Source organism: Haematobia irritans, chromosome 5, assembly GCF_050003625.1.
Source record: "Haematobia irritans isolate KBUSLIRL chromosome 5, ASM5000362v1, whole genome shotgun sequence".
NCBI lineage: Eukaryota > Metazoa > Arthropoda > Insecta > Diptera > Muscidae > Haematobia > Haematobia irritans.
In genome coordinates this window covers 144,812,485-144,830,749 of record NC_134401.1, presented here as the reverse complement: position 1 = coordinate 144,830,749, position 18,265 = coordinate 144,812,485, and the positions used below count along the sequence as shown (strand labels likewise).

Sequence of the window (18,265 nt, the reverse complement as noted above, 5' to 3'; positions counted from 1 at the left end):
TATACCAGTTAGTACTTACAAATAATTTCATTGCAAATCTATAAATCACAATTAAAACGAAACATACCTATGTAATCCATAATAATGGGCAACAACAGCAAATTTGCCATTAATGGGATCCAAATCTAATATGGAATAATCAGCATCTCGATCACCATTATCATCAATCCGAACATGACCGGTAATACCATCAAAATTACGATTCCACATACGTCTAGTTATAGCCATGCCATCACGGATATCTTCACCTTCGGTTAAGGTTTCGTTTAAAGCCATACCCAAGAGATAGACACCATCATAAAAAGCTCCAATAAAAAAATTAACCTAATTTCGTATAACAAAAAAAGATATAAACAAAACCCTAAATTTGCTTTGCAAAGATTGTAGCATCGCTCTTACCTCCTCTCCCTCATTAAAAGTATAATTATAATTCCGTAAAGCCATTTCTTTAACATTATCTGCAAATCCTTGATATTTAGGACTTGAAGGCTGCAGCAACGAAACCCTTAACAAAGCCTCATAAGCTTTACGGGCACGACTATCATCGGCATCACCCATTTCCCAATCATGATCACCCCAATAGGAACTCTAAAGAGATTTTCCGAATTTTATTTCTTTTCAACTATATTCTGTCATTTATTTCTAACTCACCTGAAATATTTCCACATCTAAAAAGACCCAATCTCCATTGGTCATACCCAAAGAATAGGCAGCCAGCATAAATTTACGCACCAAGGTTCCACGAACGGATAAAATAACAACTGAAGTAGTAGACAATGTAAAAGAAAATCGCATTTAAATAAATTTTAGTTAAATATTTCTTTATTTTTTGTAACATCAAATTTTAATTATATTCAATGCCAATCAATAAAATTGCACAACAAGCAGCCTAAAAGTATGCACTAATTTTTTAAGCATATGCTTAATTATGCAACCTACCTAAAATAAATAGATAGCCACTAAATTTACGCACCCAGGGGGCTAATCACGGCATTCGATATCGAGAACTTTTGATCGAAATCGAAATTTTTCGGATCACGGGAGTCGATATCGAGTTTTTTTGATCGACAATTTTTTCGATTTACTATTCTTCATATAGGAATAGTAAATGTTTATTTAGTTTTAGTTCGAATTGTTCCTAATTTGTAGTAAATTTACATAAATTGAAATTTACAAAAATTGGTCATAGTCGAATTCGGGAGCGAGCATCCTTGTTTGGCAAAGAACCGCATATAAAGTGCACATGCTAGATCGATATCCAAGAGATTGTGATCAACCAATTACCGTACCATTCCGTGACAACGTAACGCTTCTGGACCACCTTGCAAGAGTAGTGAATGATGAAGGCTTCCACTGGCAAAAAGTTTTAAGACGGCAGACAATTGTAAAGCGATAGAATTGACGTTGACATGCCAACAAAAATTATTTTCCATTTGAACGCCTCCTTTGTCAGCCGAAATCGTCCATTGAGTCTGCAAAAGGTGACTTTCTAACAGTTCACACCATTTCAAACCCATGTACTTACACAACAATGTGCACTTTCATTCCTTATTTGTCGCCGAATTATTTTATATTCATCTTATCCTCCAATTAGGAAGGTTTTCGGAAGAATGTAAAAAGAGATATGGATCCATAAGATATAATGCAATACAATTTACTTTTTAAAAAATGTGTTTTTCTACATTCTATTTCGTGCCGCTAACTTAATTTTGTCATTTCACTTTGTTCTGCTTCGTTTTTTGCTGTTGGCAATGTTAGAGAAATTGCATCAAATTTCGATCGAATACCGTGATCCAAACTTTTAATCGTATCGACAATTTTTTCGATACGATTATGAATTCTATATCGAATGCCGTGATTAGCCCGTGATTAGGTCCCACATATAAAATCACAATTGAAGTAGGAGACAATATAAAAGAAAATCACATTTAAATAAAATTTGTTATATATTTTATTTACATTTATTGTCAACTAAAGAATTTGCACAAGAAGCAGCCTAAAATCATGCTTTAATTTTTTGCAAAGCCTTAATTATGCAGCAGACCTAAAATAAATAGGCCGCCACTATAAATGTACGCACCAAGGTCCCACGAAGAGATAAAATAACAACTGAAGTAGGAGACAATATAAAAGAAAATCACATTTAAATAATATTTGTTCATTATTTTTTTAACTGCCTATTTTAGTTACATTTATTGTCAACTAAAGAATTTGCACAAGAAGCAGCCTAAAGGCATGCTTTAATTTTTTGCAAAGCCCTAATTATACAGCAGACCTAAAATAAATAGGCCGAACAGATAAAATAACAACTGAAGTAGGAGACAACATAAAAGAAAATCACATTTAAATAATATTTGTTCATTTTTTTTTGTAACTGCCTATTTTAGTTACATTTATTGTCAACTAAAGAATTTGCACAAGAAGTAGGAGACAACATAAAAGAAAATCACATTTAAACAAAATTTATTTATTATTTCATTATTTTTTTGTAACAGCCAATTTTAGCTATATTTATAGTCAACTAACTAAATTACACAACAATCGGCCTAGAAGCATGCTTTATTTTTCTATGCAAAGCATATGCTTAATTATGCAGCCGACCTAATATAAATAGGAAGCCACTATACATTTACGCACTAAGGTCCTACGAACAGATAAAATAACAACTGAAGTAGGAGACAACATAAAAGAAAATCACATTTAAACAATATTTCATTAATTTTTTGTAACAGACAATTTTAGTATGTTTATTGACATCTAATTAAATAGCACAACAAGCAGCCTAAAAGCATGCACTATTTTTTTTTTAAGCTTAATTATGCAGCCCACCTAAAATTGTTTTTGTACGACAATTTTAACACAAATCTCATCAGTATTAGTAAAATCCCCATCTAGTAAAAAACAAAAAACATATCCACAACCTTCATCAATTATCTTAATCTTGATAATACTCACCTCTGGCATACATACTGGCATCCCTTAAATATGTGTCATAATGTTCCTGCTCATTACCATTCAGCTCACGTACAAAACTCAAGAGACCCTCTTGTCGCAGGCCATATTCGAGATTTTTGCCCACTGTCAGAGAGAATAAATCTGACCGATCCACCAGTAGGGCAACATGTTTCCAATTGAATTGACGAAATACACTGGCAAAAACTAATTTCAAACGACACTGGCAGTAGGACATTCGTGTCAATGTTGGATATTTGGTTTTATCTTTAAACATTCCCTTTTGTGGTGTGCCAAAGTCAAAAGTCATATAAAATTGTGGTTCATGTTTTGTGTGTGGAAACATTATAGAGGAAAATAAGCAAGTGGAGAATAAAATCAATAATGTGGGTTAAAAACAGTTTGAGAATTATGATTTTTTTTTATGAAGTCCTGTCTAGGCATGTCACTAGGCTCTAGCGTCTCTAGTGATTTAATATTCAATTTCCCACATACGTGTATGTCTATGAGTATTTTTTATGTCTTATTAACATATATTTTTTTTTTTTGGAATTAAATTTAATGTATGCAAGGACACACATTAGTTTAGCATAGATTTTAAAATCTTAATATAAATATTGAAGGAAAATGCTAGCGAATATATTACTCTAAATGACACATCTTAAAACTAAACAAAATTATGACTTATTATTCTGATATATGGACCTGCATTATCAAAATGTTAATACTACAGGGTGGTGGATATGCAACATGTGTTATACTTTTAATTTATTATTCAAAAACAAAAATTTTTGAAAATAACATGAAATTTTGGTATGAATTACGCCCGATGAAGTCATCACACGTTGCAGAAAAGTGGCCCCGAGGTATTTTTGGCCCATATCCGGCAAATGGCCGTCTTGAAATGGTCGACACTTTGTTATTTTTTAGTGCCAACCTTACTCTCAAAAATTCCCCAGGCGCAAAAATCCAATGCATTGAGATTCGGGGATTTTGGAGGCGAATGTGCGTAGAAATTAAACTAGATACTAGAGGTCTGCACAATTCCATTTGTAAATGCAGAGTACACGTGTACTTGCTACATGAGTACATCTATTTGAGAGAGTCGCAAAATAATTGGTACACATTTTGATGAACACCAAAAGCCACGAGTAACTTCTTGTTGCTACTCTTATTTCTTCACTACCAACAAACACATATTCCTCTTTCTCTCTCATTGAAGTGTACTCAGAGTGATCACGTCAAGTATGTTGCGAGAACAAAACTTCATAGAGTACTCCATGTACCACGTGCAGTTTCAGAAATACAAAAAAACAGTTACTCTCCACAATATATGTTTTCGGTTTGTTATAAAGAACGGCAAATGTTAAGGTAAGTGTGTTACATACATAAATATATGAAATATGTGACATACATAGATATCTATGATTAATAATAATGGAAAGTTTTGCTTCGCACATAACTGAGAAATACTTGTGGTACCACATGAAGTGAAAAGAATCCATGTTGTACTTTTTCTCAAGTACATGCATTTTTATTGTTCCTTTTTTTCGGAACACATATTGTTTCGGATAAGTACTTGGTGGTATTTAACAAGCAAGTGTTCTCTTCACTACTTGCGCTCTGAGAGAAAGACAGAGTATGTACTATATTCGACAGTGAATTGCATACATGTAGTGAAAAGTTATTCGATGCAGACCTCTACTAGATACCTCATTTTTAATCTACTCTTGGTTGGTGCTGAATTCTGTTGGAATATCCATGGTCTGTGGCCGAAATGTATGTCCGCCCAGAGTTTCAATACTGTCTTTAGGACATTTTTTCAATACTGTCTTTACGACATTTTATGGTGATGTAAACGGATCCCATCATTTGGGGTCTTAAGCTTCTAGAAACCGTAGTTTTTATTCGATTTGCCTGAAATTGGAAATCTACAGTTATTTTAAGACCACAAATAGGTGTGGAAAAATGGTGTATATCGGTCCATGTTTTTGTATAGCCCCCATATAGACCGACCCTCCGATTTTACTTCTTGGGCTTCTAGAAACCGTAGTTTTTAACCGAGTTGCCTGAAATTGAAAATCTAGAGGTATTTTGAGCCAATAAAAAGGTGTGACGAATATGGTTTAGTTTAGCCTCCGTATAGCCCTATCTCCCGAGTTGACTTTTTGAGCGTCTAAATTTCCGATCTTTTATTCGATCTGCCTGAAAATCAAAATCTAGAGGTATTTTGGGTTCATAAATAAGCGTGCCGAATATGGCGTATATCAGTGCACGGTTTAGTGTAGCCCCGATATAGTCCGATCTCTCGATTTGACTTCGTGGGCTTCTAGACACCGCAATTTTTATCCGATTTATCTGAAATTCAAAATCTGGAGATATTTTGTTTTTACGCATAAGTACGCCTACTATGGTGTATATCGGTTAAAGTTTTGGTATTTACCTCATATAGACCGATCTCCAGATTTGGCTCTTAAATGTGTAGATATCCCAATTTTTATCAGATTTGCCTGAAATTCAAAATCAAGAGGTCTTTGGGTTCACACATAAGTAAGCCGAATATGGGCGTATCGATTGATTTTGATACCCCCATAGAGACCGATCTCCCGATTTTACTTCGAGACACCGTAATTTTTATCCAATTTGCTGGAAATTCAAAATTTAGAGGTATTTTCGGACCCTATTTATGGACCGAATACGGTGTGTATCGGTCCACGATTTGGTATAGCTCCCATGTAATAAGTCTCTCGATTTCCGTATTGTTATATATTTGCTTAGCAGAGTATCTGTCATCAAATCCACCTGAAATTCTATATATATATTTTCAAGTAACCTGACGAAGAGTTTTCTACGGGAACAATTATATTTTTTGATTCATGGTGGTGGGCCTTTAATATTCGGCCCGTATATACTTGTTACGATAATATTCGATATTCATTTTAACCCCAAGGCCGATTACTACCAGAGGGGAGCAACAATCAGATTATTATCAGCGGGGAGCAACAATCGGACGACGTAGGCCTCACCATTACCATAGGCGGCACTTGAGTTCTGAAAGCCAATTGAAATTGTACATTTTCAGCTGACCTTTTTGTGGCAAGTAAACCCGATTCTGTTCACCATAGATCAAAATGCTTTTGTAATCACTTGTCTGTCAGCTCTCAGACGAGCAGTTTAGAAATAAAAGCAAGCTGAGGTTGGTTAGAATACATATCAGCCATTCTGTATAAGGGAACTACATTTAAATTGTCTTCCTTTTTTAAAAGGTCAATAGCGTTTGTTCTTGTCTCAAAAAATACCTTGTACTGAATTTCATGATGATTGGCTACGAACTGAGATTTTTTTTTCTTGCAAACAACCAATATATGGGCAGACAGCCCAAGCTGGTTTAACTCCTGAGATGATTCTGAGCCGATCATTATATACTATTCTGTATAAGGGAACGACATTTAAATTGTCTTCCCTTTCTAAAAGGTCAATAGCGTTTGGTCTTGTGTCAAAAAATACCTTGTACTGAATTTCATGATGATTGGCTACGAACTGAGATTATTTTTCTTGCAAACAAACAATATATGGGCAGACAGCCCAAGCTGGTTTAACTCTTGAGATGATTCTGAGACGATCATTGTATACTAGAAACAATATTTCTGGTAGGCATATATTCGCGCAAATCAAAGGCCACAAATTTTAAAACTGAAATATCCCTAGTTTTATGAAATAATAATTCTTTGAACGAAAAATATAATATTGATATAGTGCACATAAAATGTTGTAAGACATATGAACCAATATATTTCAGTGTAGTTCGAAGAAAAAGTAATTAAGAATTTATAAAAACAAAAAAAATAAAAAAGGCCTAATTACGAAAATACATTATTAAAAAAAGTGAGAAGTATGAGCATTTAATAATTAATTAGAACCTCGTACATGGCAAATTCCATATAAGAGGGTTTTATATTCGTTTTTCGCACCAAAACATGAAAACAAAATGAAATTCCTCCAACGCATCGAAGAAAGAAGATTTAGAATTTAAGCTTAGAAATTAACGTTAAAATCAAGCTGAATTTCGGCTCGAAACACGAATATAATACCCACCAATACATTGAAATTTCCTCAACCACCCATATTTACTACCACGTTTAACAGACCGACCGTTATAAAGTAAGCTAATCCTCTTGATTAACATAAATGAGATGGGAGCACTCAAATGTGCAAGCACTGATGTATATATGTGTCTGTGTGTGAGTATGAGAAACACAAAACATAGCAGTAAAATGTAAACATTTTAATTGAATTGGTAAACGTGGGTGGGAGAATGTAGAGAGGAGTGTTAAATACAGAGAGGATTGGATTAAATACTTTAGCTGGCATATTCATTGATGTGGCACTCTTTAGTATTTTTTGGTAATCTTGGTTATGATAGTATCAAACTCTTGTATATCAAAGGCTTTTGAGAGAATTAAAATACTAGACGCTTTTATAGGAAAAGTTTACATAAGTGTCATTGAGCTACAACATATGTATAACGAAAAATTTAAACAAAAGAGTGATGGATTGTCTGAGACACATAGACATGTAATAAATCTATTATCGTAAAAGGACTAAATTGCTATTTTTCGTCACCTATGAGTGTGTCTTACAAATTATTATCAAAGTGCAAAGAAAAAGAGCATATTGAATAATAAGGTAAAAGAACTCTAATTAAAATTAAACTATAGGATTAAAAAATGATTTCAGTAGATTTTAAATAGTTTTTTAAGGTAATTTTCTAAATATATCAAAAAGATTATCATTGGAAAACAAATGTCAGATTCAAAACATGATTCCACACTTGCAAAAAATCATTTCCATTACTTTTAGTATATATGTATCTGATGGAGGACGATGGCTTATTTATATCTTATATGCTGAGTTCTACTGTAGGAAGCTTATATTCCCTGACGGGTTTTATTCCTTTATTTGCTACACTCGAATCTGTTCAGTTATTTCAAAGGCGTGATAAAATAAATTAAATTAAAACTTTATTTAAGATTAAATAATTGCATTACTACTACTTACGGTACTTTCATTTTTCCATTTGTGTATGCGGCCCAGTATGCCAGATGTAACCGTCAATTCGCCCTCTGATGGTGGCTGTTGTGCAATATGGGGGTTTTAAAAAAGGAAGAGGAAATAACGACAACATAGAAGGAAACAATACCCATGTATTAAATGATGATTAAATCTATTGCAGGGGATGTGGCAATTCAAAATTTCCTATGAATTGCGTGGCTAGACTTAATTGCGGAATTTGTCAGGTAAAATCAAATGAAAATAACCCCCAAGAACAAAACGAAAGATTCTGTACAGAGAAATTAACCTCACGCAGTCAATTAATTCAAATGAAATTAACCATTTCAACAATAACAACAAAAGATTAAGCCATGGAATTTCTTCGAATGAGAAATCAACGATAAAATTTAATCTTTCGTTGGTGCCATTTCATTGCTTACCTGATCACCCATTCCAGTGATGATGGGTGAATTCCAGTAGGCAGCCAAACGTGCAACAGGTTCCAAAGCAAAAGCACATGCAGGTCCCACGAAAGCTATCACATCATTTTTAAAATGCATATCGGCAGCCAACCCAGGTGCTCTTGCACCCGAGCATGAGGGATAACTGGAAAAACGAATGTACAATAAATATACAAATAATTGGGAGCAATTGTGGATGTTTTGTTATTTTATTCCAGTGGCTATTATATCTGGATTCTTGAAAATGACTATGAAATAGCAGAACTCATTAGAGAAAATAATCACGGACCCACAACTACGACTTCATTAAGATTAGTTTTCCTAGAGGGGGGTCATCAAGGTTAACTTATTTCTGTAAACGTAATGCTCACTAGGATAAAGAAAGTGAACTTCAAATGTGAGGGTATATAGTGGATTACAAAATGGATGAAAAGATCCTACAAATAGTAGAAAAACAGACAGCGTAGAAAATCCTTGAAAACGGTTCTGACGAAGTCAACCGAAATATCGGAAAATAAAGAAACAAGAAACCAACAATTTCAAGTTTAATTTATAGACCTATAGCCGAGATTATGAGATAAAAAATCATAAAAATTAAAATAAAAAGGTCAACAATATCAACAACAAAATTTCATTTCTCTAGAAAATTTTGTCAAAAAAATTTTTTTCTGTAGAAAATTTTGTCAAAATTTCATTCTTACAGAAGAAAGTTTTGCAAAAATGTCATTTGTATAAAAAAAATTGTCAAAATTTCATTTCTTTAGGAAATTCTGTCAAAATTTCATTTCTATAGAAAATTCAGCCAAAATTTTATTTCTATAGAAAATTTTGTCAATATTTTATTTCTATAGAAAATTTTGTCAATATTTTATTTCTATAGAAAATTTTGTCAATATTTTATTTCTATAGAAAATTTGTCAAACTTTTATTTCTATAGAAAGTTATCGCAAAATTTAATTTTTATATAAAATTTTTATAAAATGTTCTTGCTATACAAAATTTTTGCATAATTTTGTATCTATATAAATTTTGTCACAATTTTACTTCCATAGAAAATGCCAACATTTTATTTTTATAGAAAATTTTGACAAAATTTCATTTCTGTAGAAAATGTTGTCAAAAATTTTTTCTGTGGAAAACTTTGTTAAGATTTTAGTTCATTAGAAAAATTTTTCCATATTTCTTTTCAATAGAAAATTTTGTAAAAATTTAATTTCTATAGAAAATTTAGCCAGAATTTTATTTCTAATATAATTTAGCCAAAATTTTATTTCTGTAGAAAATGTTGTCAACATTTTATTTCTATAGAAAATTTAGTCAAAATTTTATTTCTGTAGAATATTTTGTCAAACTTTTATTTCTATAGAAAATTTTGTCAAAATTTTATTTCTATAGAAAATTTTGTCAAAATTTTATTTCTATAGAAAATTTTGTCAAAATTTTATTTCTATAGAAAATTTTGTCAAAAAAATTTTTCTTGAGAAAACTTTGTTAAAATTTTCGTTCATTAGAAAATTTTGTCAATTTTTTTTTTTCTATAGAAAATTTTGTCAAAATTTAATTTTTACAAAAAATTTTGTAAAAATTTCATTTGTATAGAATTTTTTTTTCAAAATTTCATTTATTTAGAAAATTCTGTCAAAATTTCATTTCTATAGAAAATTTTGCCAAAATTTTAATTCTATAGATAATTTAGCCAAAATTTTATTTCTATAGAACATTTTGTCAATATTTTATTTCTATAGAAAATTTGTCAAACTTTTATTTCTATAGAAAGTTATCGCAAAATTTTATTTTTATATAAAATTTTTATAAAATTTTCTTCCTATACAAAATTTTCTGTGGAAAACTTTGTTAAGATTTTAGTTCATTAGAAAAAAGGTTTCCATATTTCTTTTTAATAGAAAATTTTGTCAAAACTTTATTTCTATAGAAAATTTTGTCAAAATTCAATTTTTTACAACATTTTGTAAAACTTTCATTTGTATAGATTTTTTTTTAATTTCATTTCTTTAGGGAATTCTGTCAAAATTTCATATCTATTTTCAAATTTTAAATTTTGATTTCTATTCAAAATTTTTATTTCTATCTATTTCTATAAAAACTTTTGTCACAACTTTATTTCATAGACATTTTTGTCAAAATTTTATTTCTATAGAAAATTTTGAAGATTTTGTCAAAAGTTTATTTCAAAAGAAAATTTTATCTCAATTTTACTTCCATAGAAAATGTCAAAATTTTATCTCTATAGAAAATTTTGACAAAATTTCATTTCTCTAGAAAATGTTGTCAAAAAATTTTTTTCTGTAGAAAACTTTGTTAAAATTTTAGTTCATTAGAAAATGTTGTCCAATTTTTTTTCTAAAGAAAAGTTTGTAAAAATTTCATTTGTATAGAAAAATTTTGTGAAAATTTCATTTCTATAGAAAATTTAGCCAAAATTTTATTTCTATAGAAAATTTTGTCAATATTTTATATCTATAGAAAATTTGTCAAACTTTTATTTCTATAGAAAGTTATCGCAAAATTTTATTTTTATATAAAATTTTTATAAAATTTTCTTCCTATACAAAATTTTTGCATAATTTTGTATCTATATAAATTTTGTCACAATTTTACTTCCATAGAAAATGCCAAAATTTTATTTTTATAGAAAATTTTGACAAAATTGCATTTCTGTAGAAATTTTGTCAAAATTTTATTTCTGTAGAAAATTTTGTCAAAATTTTATTTCTATAGAAAATTTTGAAAAAATGATCGATTTGACGAAAATAGACATAAAACAATCAAATTCCATTTGGTCCGATCATTGGACCAAATTTAAAAATTAATATCTTTTTGGACCAATTTTGGTTTGATCGGACCAAAATGGCAACCATGTCCGAGACTATATCGATTTTTTTCTAATATAGGAACATGGGAGAATAAAATGTTGTTTATTTTTTAATATTTTATTAGTTTTTATTAAATTATTTAGTAAAGTACATAAGACCATTTTTAAATTCCTATTTATTTATTTTTCAATCGGTTTACCCTATTCCTTCTACCGCCCTCTGGCATTCCTCCGATGAAAGTTTATTCAAGGACACACTCTTTAAGTGTTTCCGTTGTCCCACAATCCACAAATTACAGCCACTTAAAGACAAATGAATGAAGGAAGGAACAAATAAATGCACATTCGTATAAATTACATTATGGTTATAAAACCATAAAACAAATGGTAAACATTATAAAGCATTTTCTTGGATATCCAATTAATTTCAAAAGGCAATACGAAGCAGAATACAACCTTCACTTTTGCAGTCAAGTAAATAGGACAAAACAAATTAATGCAAAGAAAATGCCAACCATTAAAGATTTTAAAAGGTCGGTAAATTTAATAATGAAACTTTATCTCTTGAATGCAATCATCCACAAAATTAAAAAGGACATTAATGTTTTATGATTGAAACCCACAATTTGCAAATATGTACACAATTATGTATAATCAATTTCTATGGATATATAATTTCGCCATAAAAGATGAAAGTCTTCCCAATTACATCTTCATGTCTTCATACTACGATTCCTTCAACTTCTTATATATTAAAAGTTATTGACTCTTCATATCAACTTTATCATCACATTCCATCGAATGTACATACCTGGCTTGCACCTTGCGCAATGTTATATTGTGAGGTCTTAAGAACTCCTTGTTAATGACATCCAAAGCCAAATCAACAGCAGGTCCACATCGTTCCAAGTCAAAGGGAGAATCTATTGAATAGAAAATGTAACAAGATGATACGAGTATATAGAAAGAGAGTTACCATGGATATGTGTTCACTATGCATTCAAAGAGGGGAAATATTCAATTTTTTTATTTAGTTATACAGTTTCATATGACTGTGGTAATGATCATAACACTGTGAATAATTTTAAGGAGAGCAAATTATTTTAATTTCGATACAAAGTTTATTTTAAAATAGTTAACTAAAATAGAAATTATTTGTGTTAACTTGCTTCGTTTTAATTTAATTTAAAATACATTTTAATACAGGGTGGCTCATTGTATTGCAACCATTTTCATGTTGCTATCATATCTAAACGTCAGACAGCTGGCACATATATTCCAGTGACAGTTCATTTTATTGTTGTCAAAATTTTACTTCAATAGAAAATTTTGTCAAAATTTTACTTCAATAGCAAATTTTGTCAAAATTTTATTTCTATAGAAAATTTTGTCAAAGTTTTTATTTCTATAGAAAATCTTGTCAAAGTTTTTATTTCTATAGAAAATTTTGTCAAAGTTTTTATATCTATAGAAAATTTTGTCAACATTTAATTTCAATAGAAAATTTTGTCAAAATTTTATTTATATAGAAAATTTTGTCAAAATTTTATTTATATAGAAAATTTTGTCAAAATTTTATTTATGTAGAAAATTTTGTCAAAATTTTATTTCTATAGAAAATTTTGTCAAAATTTTATTTCTACAGAATATTTTGTTAAAATTTTATTTATATAGAAAATGTTTTCAAAATTATTTATTTCTATAGAAAATTTTGTCAACATTTTATTTCTATAGAAAATTTTGCCAAAATTTTATTTCTGCAGAAAATTTTGTCAACATTCTATTTATATAAATTTTTTTTTCAAAATTCTATTTCTATTGAAAATTTTGTCTAAATTCTATAGAATATTATTTCTATAGAATATTATTTCTATAAAAGTTGGAGTGGAATATTTTGCAAAATCTACCAAAACATCAAGAATTCTACCAATTGTGACAACCGTAATTGGCACCCGAGCACGGACAAAACTCCGAATCGCACTTATACAGTTTCATATGACTGTGAGAATGACCATAACACTGTGAATAATTTTAAGGAGAGCAAATTATTTTAATTTCGATACAAAGTTTATTTTAAAATAGTTAACTAAAATAAAAATTATTAGTGTTAACTTGCTTCGTTTTAATTTAATCTAAAATAAATTTTATTACAGGGTGGCTCAACCATCCATTTCATGTTGCTATCATATCTAAACGTCAGACAGCTGACACAATTATTCCAGTGACAGGTCATTTTATTGTTGTCAATATTTTACTTCAATAGAAAATTTTGTCAAAATTTTACTTCAATAGAAAATTTTATTTCTATAGAAAATTTTGTCAAAATTTTATTTCTATAGAAAATTTTGTCAAAGTTTTAGTTCAATAGAATTTTTTTTTCAAAATGTTTATTTTAATAGAAAATTTTGTCAAAATTTTATTTCTATAGAAAATTTTGTCAAAATTTTATTTCTATAGAAAATTTGGTCAAAATTTTATCTCTAAAGAAAATTTTGTTAAAATTTTATTTATATAGAAAATTTTGTCAAAATTTTATTTATATAGAAAATCCAAATCAAATGTCAAAATTTTATTTCTATAGAAAATTTTGTCAAAATTTTATTTCTATAGAAAATTTGGTCAAAATTTTATTTCTATAGAAAATTTGGTCAAAATTTTATTTCTACAGAAAATTTTGTCAACATTTTATTTCGATAGAAAATTTTGTCAAAATTTTATTTCTATAGAAAATTTTGTCAAAATTTTATTTCTATAGAAAATTTTGTCAAAATTTTATTTCTATAGAAAATGTTGTCAAAATTTAATTTCTATAGAGAATTATGTCAAAATTTTATTTCTATAGAAAATTTTGTCAACATTTTATTTCTATAGAAAATTTGGTCAAAATTTTATTTCTACAGAAAATTTTGTCAAAATTTTATTTATATAGAAAATTTTTTCAAAATTGTTTATTTCTATAGAAAATTTTGTCAACATTTTATTTCTATAGAAAATTTTGCCAAAATTTTATTTCTACAGTAAATTTTTGTCAACATTCTATTTATATAGAAAATGTTTTCAAAATTCTATTTCTATAGAAAAATTTGTCTAAATTCTATTTCTATAGAATATTATTTCTATAAAAGTTGGAGTGGAATATTTTGCAAAATCTACCAAAACATCAAGAATTCTACCAATTGTGGCAAACGTAATTGGCACCCGAGCATGAACAAAACTCCGAATCGCACTGCGGAAAATCCAAAACAAACGCCACCGAGGGAGAACCGAGTTCAGTATTTAAGTACTTTTTAAATATAGAATCATTCGACTGGATCTACTGACTGAAAAAGGACCAGCTCGTGGAGCAATATCGGAGGGTAGGAATAACCACCGAAGGTTATTCTATCGAACATCTGAGGAACCAGCTGGTCGGTTTCGTCAAAACAACGAGACCTTCAGGCCTAATGTTCCCACACAGAGACCTTCGGTCCTACTGTGCCAACACAGACACCTTCGGGGCTACTGTTACCCCACAGAGACCGTATGACCTATTGTTCCACCGCAGAGACTTTTGGATCTACTGTTCCCCCTCACAGAGGCCTTCGGGCCGTCTGTTCCCCCACCGAGGCTTTAGGGTCTACTGTTGCCCCACAGAGATCGATCTAACGTTCCACCACAGAGACCTACGGGCCTACTGTTCGCTCGTAGACTAGCTGGTAGCCGTAGTAGTAGTCGCCAGTAAACACCGAAATTGGCCGATTACCGGCCCGAAGTTGAGTAATCCCGGCCGGTAATCCTGGCCGGCCCGAAGCTGAGAAGCCGACTAATCCCAGGAACAACCGACACCGAAGCTAACACAACACTGCCTGCACAACGATCAACTGTAGCAGCACGAAAGCGCCCAAAGGCAGAAGGAAACTTCCATCAATAAGCAACGAACCGACATTTTATCAACCATCTATTATCAACGGGCAGAACATAAAGGGTGGTTAAATTATAAGGGCCGATGTTGAATATGGACCACACCTAAACGTCAAGTTATTTTCCGAATTTTATTTGACATTTCTCTATTACAGACTTACTCAATTTGAACCATGGAGAGATACACAATCCAACAACGTGTTAAATGGTTCCAAGAAATGGCAACACTGAATGATCAATTTTCGAAGAAAATCATCTTCAGTGATGAGGCACATTTTCACCTCAGTGGATTCGTCAATAAAGAGAATTGCCGCATTTGGGCGAATGAGAATCCAAGAGTGATTGTCGAAAAACCAATGCACCCACAAAGAGTGACTGTTTGATGCCGGTCAGGCAGTTACTGTGAATGGTGTTCGCTATCGTGAGATGATAACGAACTTTTTATGACCCGAATTGGAAGATATGGATGTGGACGATATGTGGTTTCAGCAGGACGGTGCCACTTGCCACACAGCTAACGAAACAATGGCTCTTTTGCGCAACAAATTCAATGGCCGTCTTATCTCACGTAATGGCGATGTTAATTGGCCCCCAAGATCATGTGATTCGACACCGTTGGACTTTTTTCTTTGGGGTTATTTGAAAGAAAATGTGTACGTCGATAAGCTAGCAACAATTCACGAGCTAAAGGATGAGATAATTCGGCACATTAAGGGCATAGAACCTCCATTATGCCTTAGCGTCATCGAAAATTTGGACCATCGGATGAAGGTGTGCCACCGAGGTCGCGGCGCCCATTTGGCCGATATTTTGTTCCATACATAATTCAGTAATACCAATATATCATAATAAAATAAAATTACAATAATTTCCTAAATAGTTTGTGTTTTATTCAAAATCAACATCGGCCCTTGAAATTTTAACCACCCTTTATCATCAGCTACCGAACACCAAGAAACCGACCATTATCCGAACACGACATCCCGATCATCTAACGAATCGAGACCGTCGACGAACCATCAACAAACAACGACCAACGTTTTCATCAATCATCGATCACAAACGTGGAACTTTTCATCAATTAGCAACCAACGAACCCAATTTCTCATCAACTATCAACCGACGAACCGACGAACCGACTACCTAAGAATCAAATTCCTCAGCAATAATTTCCACCACATTACACCATCGACGAAGATGCCAACAGAGCGTCTAACGAATATTTTAAAACTTCTCATGGCCCAAGAAAAACAAAAGCCGTTCATTTTTTGCTATCGTTTCCGTTTCATTTTGTTACCATCCGTTCACGATTTTGAAATAAAAATTTTTATATTAGTGTACGGAGACCCTGGAAGCTATTGAGATTATCTCAGCCGACTACAAAAACCACGTGACAAATGTTTTAAAAAGAAGATTGCTCGCTTCATTTCTACGGCACAATAACCAGCAAAATCTCCAGACCTAAATCCATTGGACTTTTTCGCATAGGGCACTTTGGAAAGTAAGGTTGGCACTAAAAACACGAAAGTGTCGATAATCTCAAGACAACGGGAACGGTCCAAAATGTCGCAAAACATCTTTTCTGCAATGTGTGATGGCTTCGTCGGCCTCTTGAAGGACATAATTCGCGTTAAGGGTGGCCAATTCCAACAAATCTAAACTGATTCTAAAAGTTAATGCTATATCCGATTTTTTTACTTTTGATGAAATTACATTACATATCAGCCAGCATGTATGTTATATACATTTTTTTAGTTCCAATTCATTTAATATAATTTTAAGTTGTTTTGATTAAATAAAATTGATTTAAATTAATATATGTCTTAATATAAATGAATGCACAATACTTCAAAAGTATGTAATTGGGAATGACACATAATTCTTTAAGCCTTTGATACATGACATCCATAGAAAATTTGTCATCTATAGCATTCCTAATCAACCATCAAATGATTCACTGTCTTTATAACCACAAACATTCACATAAATCAATCACTCCATATCAGACACATACTCACCTAAATGCGATGCCATCAATACGCCCACATTGTAAACACGATTACCCATCTCATCATATTCAACAGTTTCACGTTTCCTTCGAAGTTTCATATCATCTCCGGCTAGAAGGGTATTCCCTGTCAGACTTCCAGCTCCCGAACCACCAGCACCATTACCGCTACCACCATCACTACTACCCTCATCGTAGTATAACGATGAGCCAAGAAAATATTCATTTGAACTTGAAAAGCTACCTGTGGCCAATGACTGTAGGTCATAAGCCACATTTTTCATATTGTTGTCCACATTTTGAGTATTGACAATACCACCACCATCATTGTATTCAGCATCGTTGACGGCAAACTGCCAATATGTCTTGTCTTCATGGAATATATGTTTCGTCTCATATACAATGGCCAAAGTGGTAATAATCAGAACAAGACAGCATCCACAGGCTATAAGTATATTCCCATTACTATTGAAACCACGGTCTGAAGATGACGACGATAGGGTGGAGGAGGAGGAGGTGTGTATTGATGTACTGCTACTGTAGCTGGTTTTTCTTATATTACCAATGGAGTTCTTTTTAAAACGCATTTTATTCCACATCCACAAATGGCTTCAAGTTCAAGATATTGGAGAAAGTTATGAGTCAATGGGTGGGGAGGATGTTGCCTTTTTTCTTTTCTCTTTATAACCAGCGATTATCGTCTGGCCTCCCAATCTATTTTGTTAACTGCTTGCTTTGAAGAGTCCTTTCACACAACATCCTTATGAATAATATTCACACTTTATATAGGCCATTGTATAGCTTGTGATGGTATCAACGTTCATATTTTTGGTGGGCATCAGTAGAGCAACACCAGCTTAAATCTGCTGTAAGATAGAGGGAAAGAGCAAACCAAAGACAAGTCATTACTTGGAGACGACCATTTAAGCATAATATCGATATAAGAATTTAACGTTTATTTTTATACCCTCCACCATAGGATGGGGGTATATTAACTTTGTCATTCCGTTTGTAACACATCGAAATATTGCTCTAAGACCCCATAAAGTATATATATTC

At 31.5% G+C, this 18,265-nt stretch overlaps 1 protein-coding gene across 1 annotated transcript in view; it reads right to left on the bottom strand.

Moving 5' to 3' along the window:
- The window catches only part of LOC142238871 (atrial natriuretic peptide receptor 1), a 28,115-nt gene extending 10,076 nt beyond the window's left edge, over window positions 1–18,039 (bottom strand). Inside the window, exons 1-8 of the mRNA XM_075310598.1 lie at window positions 17,217–18,039; window positions 12,110–12,221; window positions 8,445–8,610; window positions 8,011–8,085; window positions 2,956–3,232; window positions 652–761; window positions 400–588; window positions 68–324 (exon numbers count right to left, since the gene is read on the bottom strand). Of these exons, the coding sequence (XP_075166713.1) occupies window positions 68–324; window positions 400–588; window positions 652–761; window positions 2,956–3,232; window positions 8,011–8,085; window positions 8,445–8,610; window positions 12,110–12,221; window positions 17,217–17,805 (1,775 nt within the window). The 5' untranslated portion in view covers window positions 17,806–18,039. The remainder of the gene's footprint in view (window positions 1–67; window positions 325–399; window positions 589–651; window positions 762–2,955; window positions 3,233–8,010; window positions 8,086–8,444; window positions 8,611–12,109; window positions 12,222–17,216) is intronic.
- Window positions 18,040–18,265: the final 226 nt, after the last annotated feature.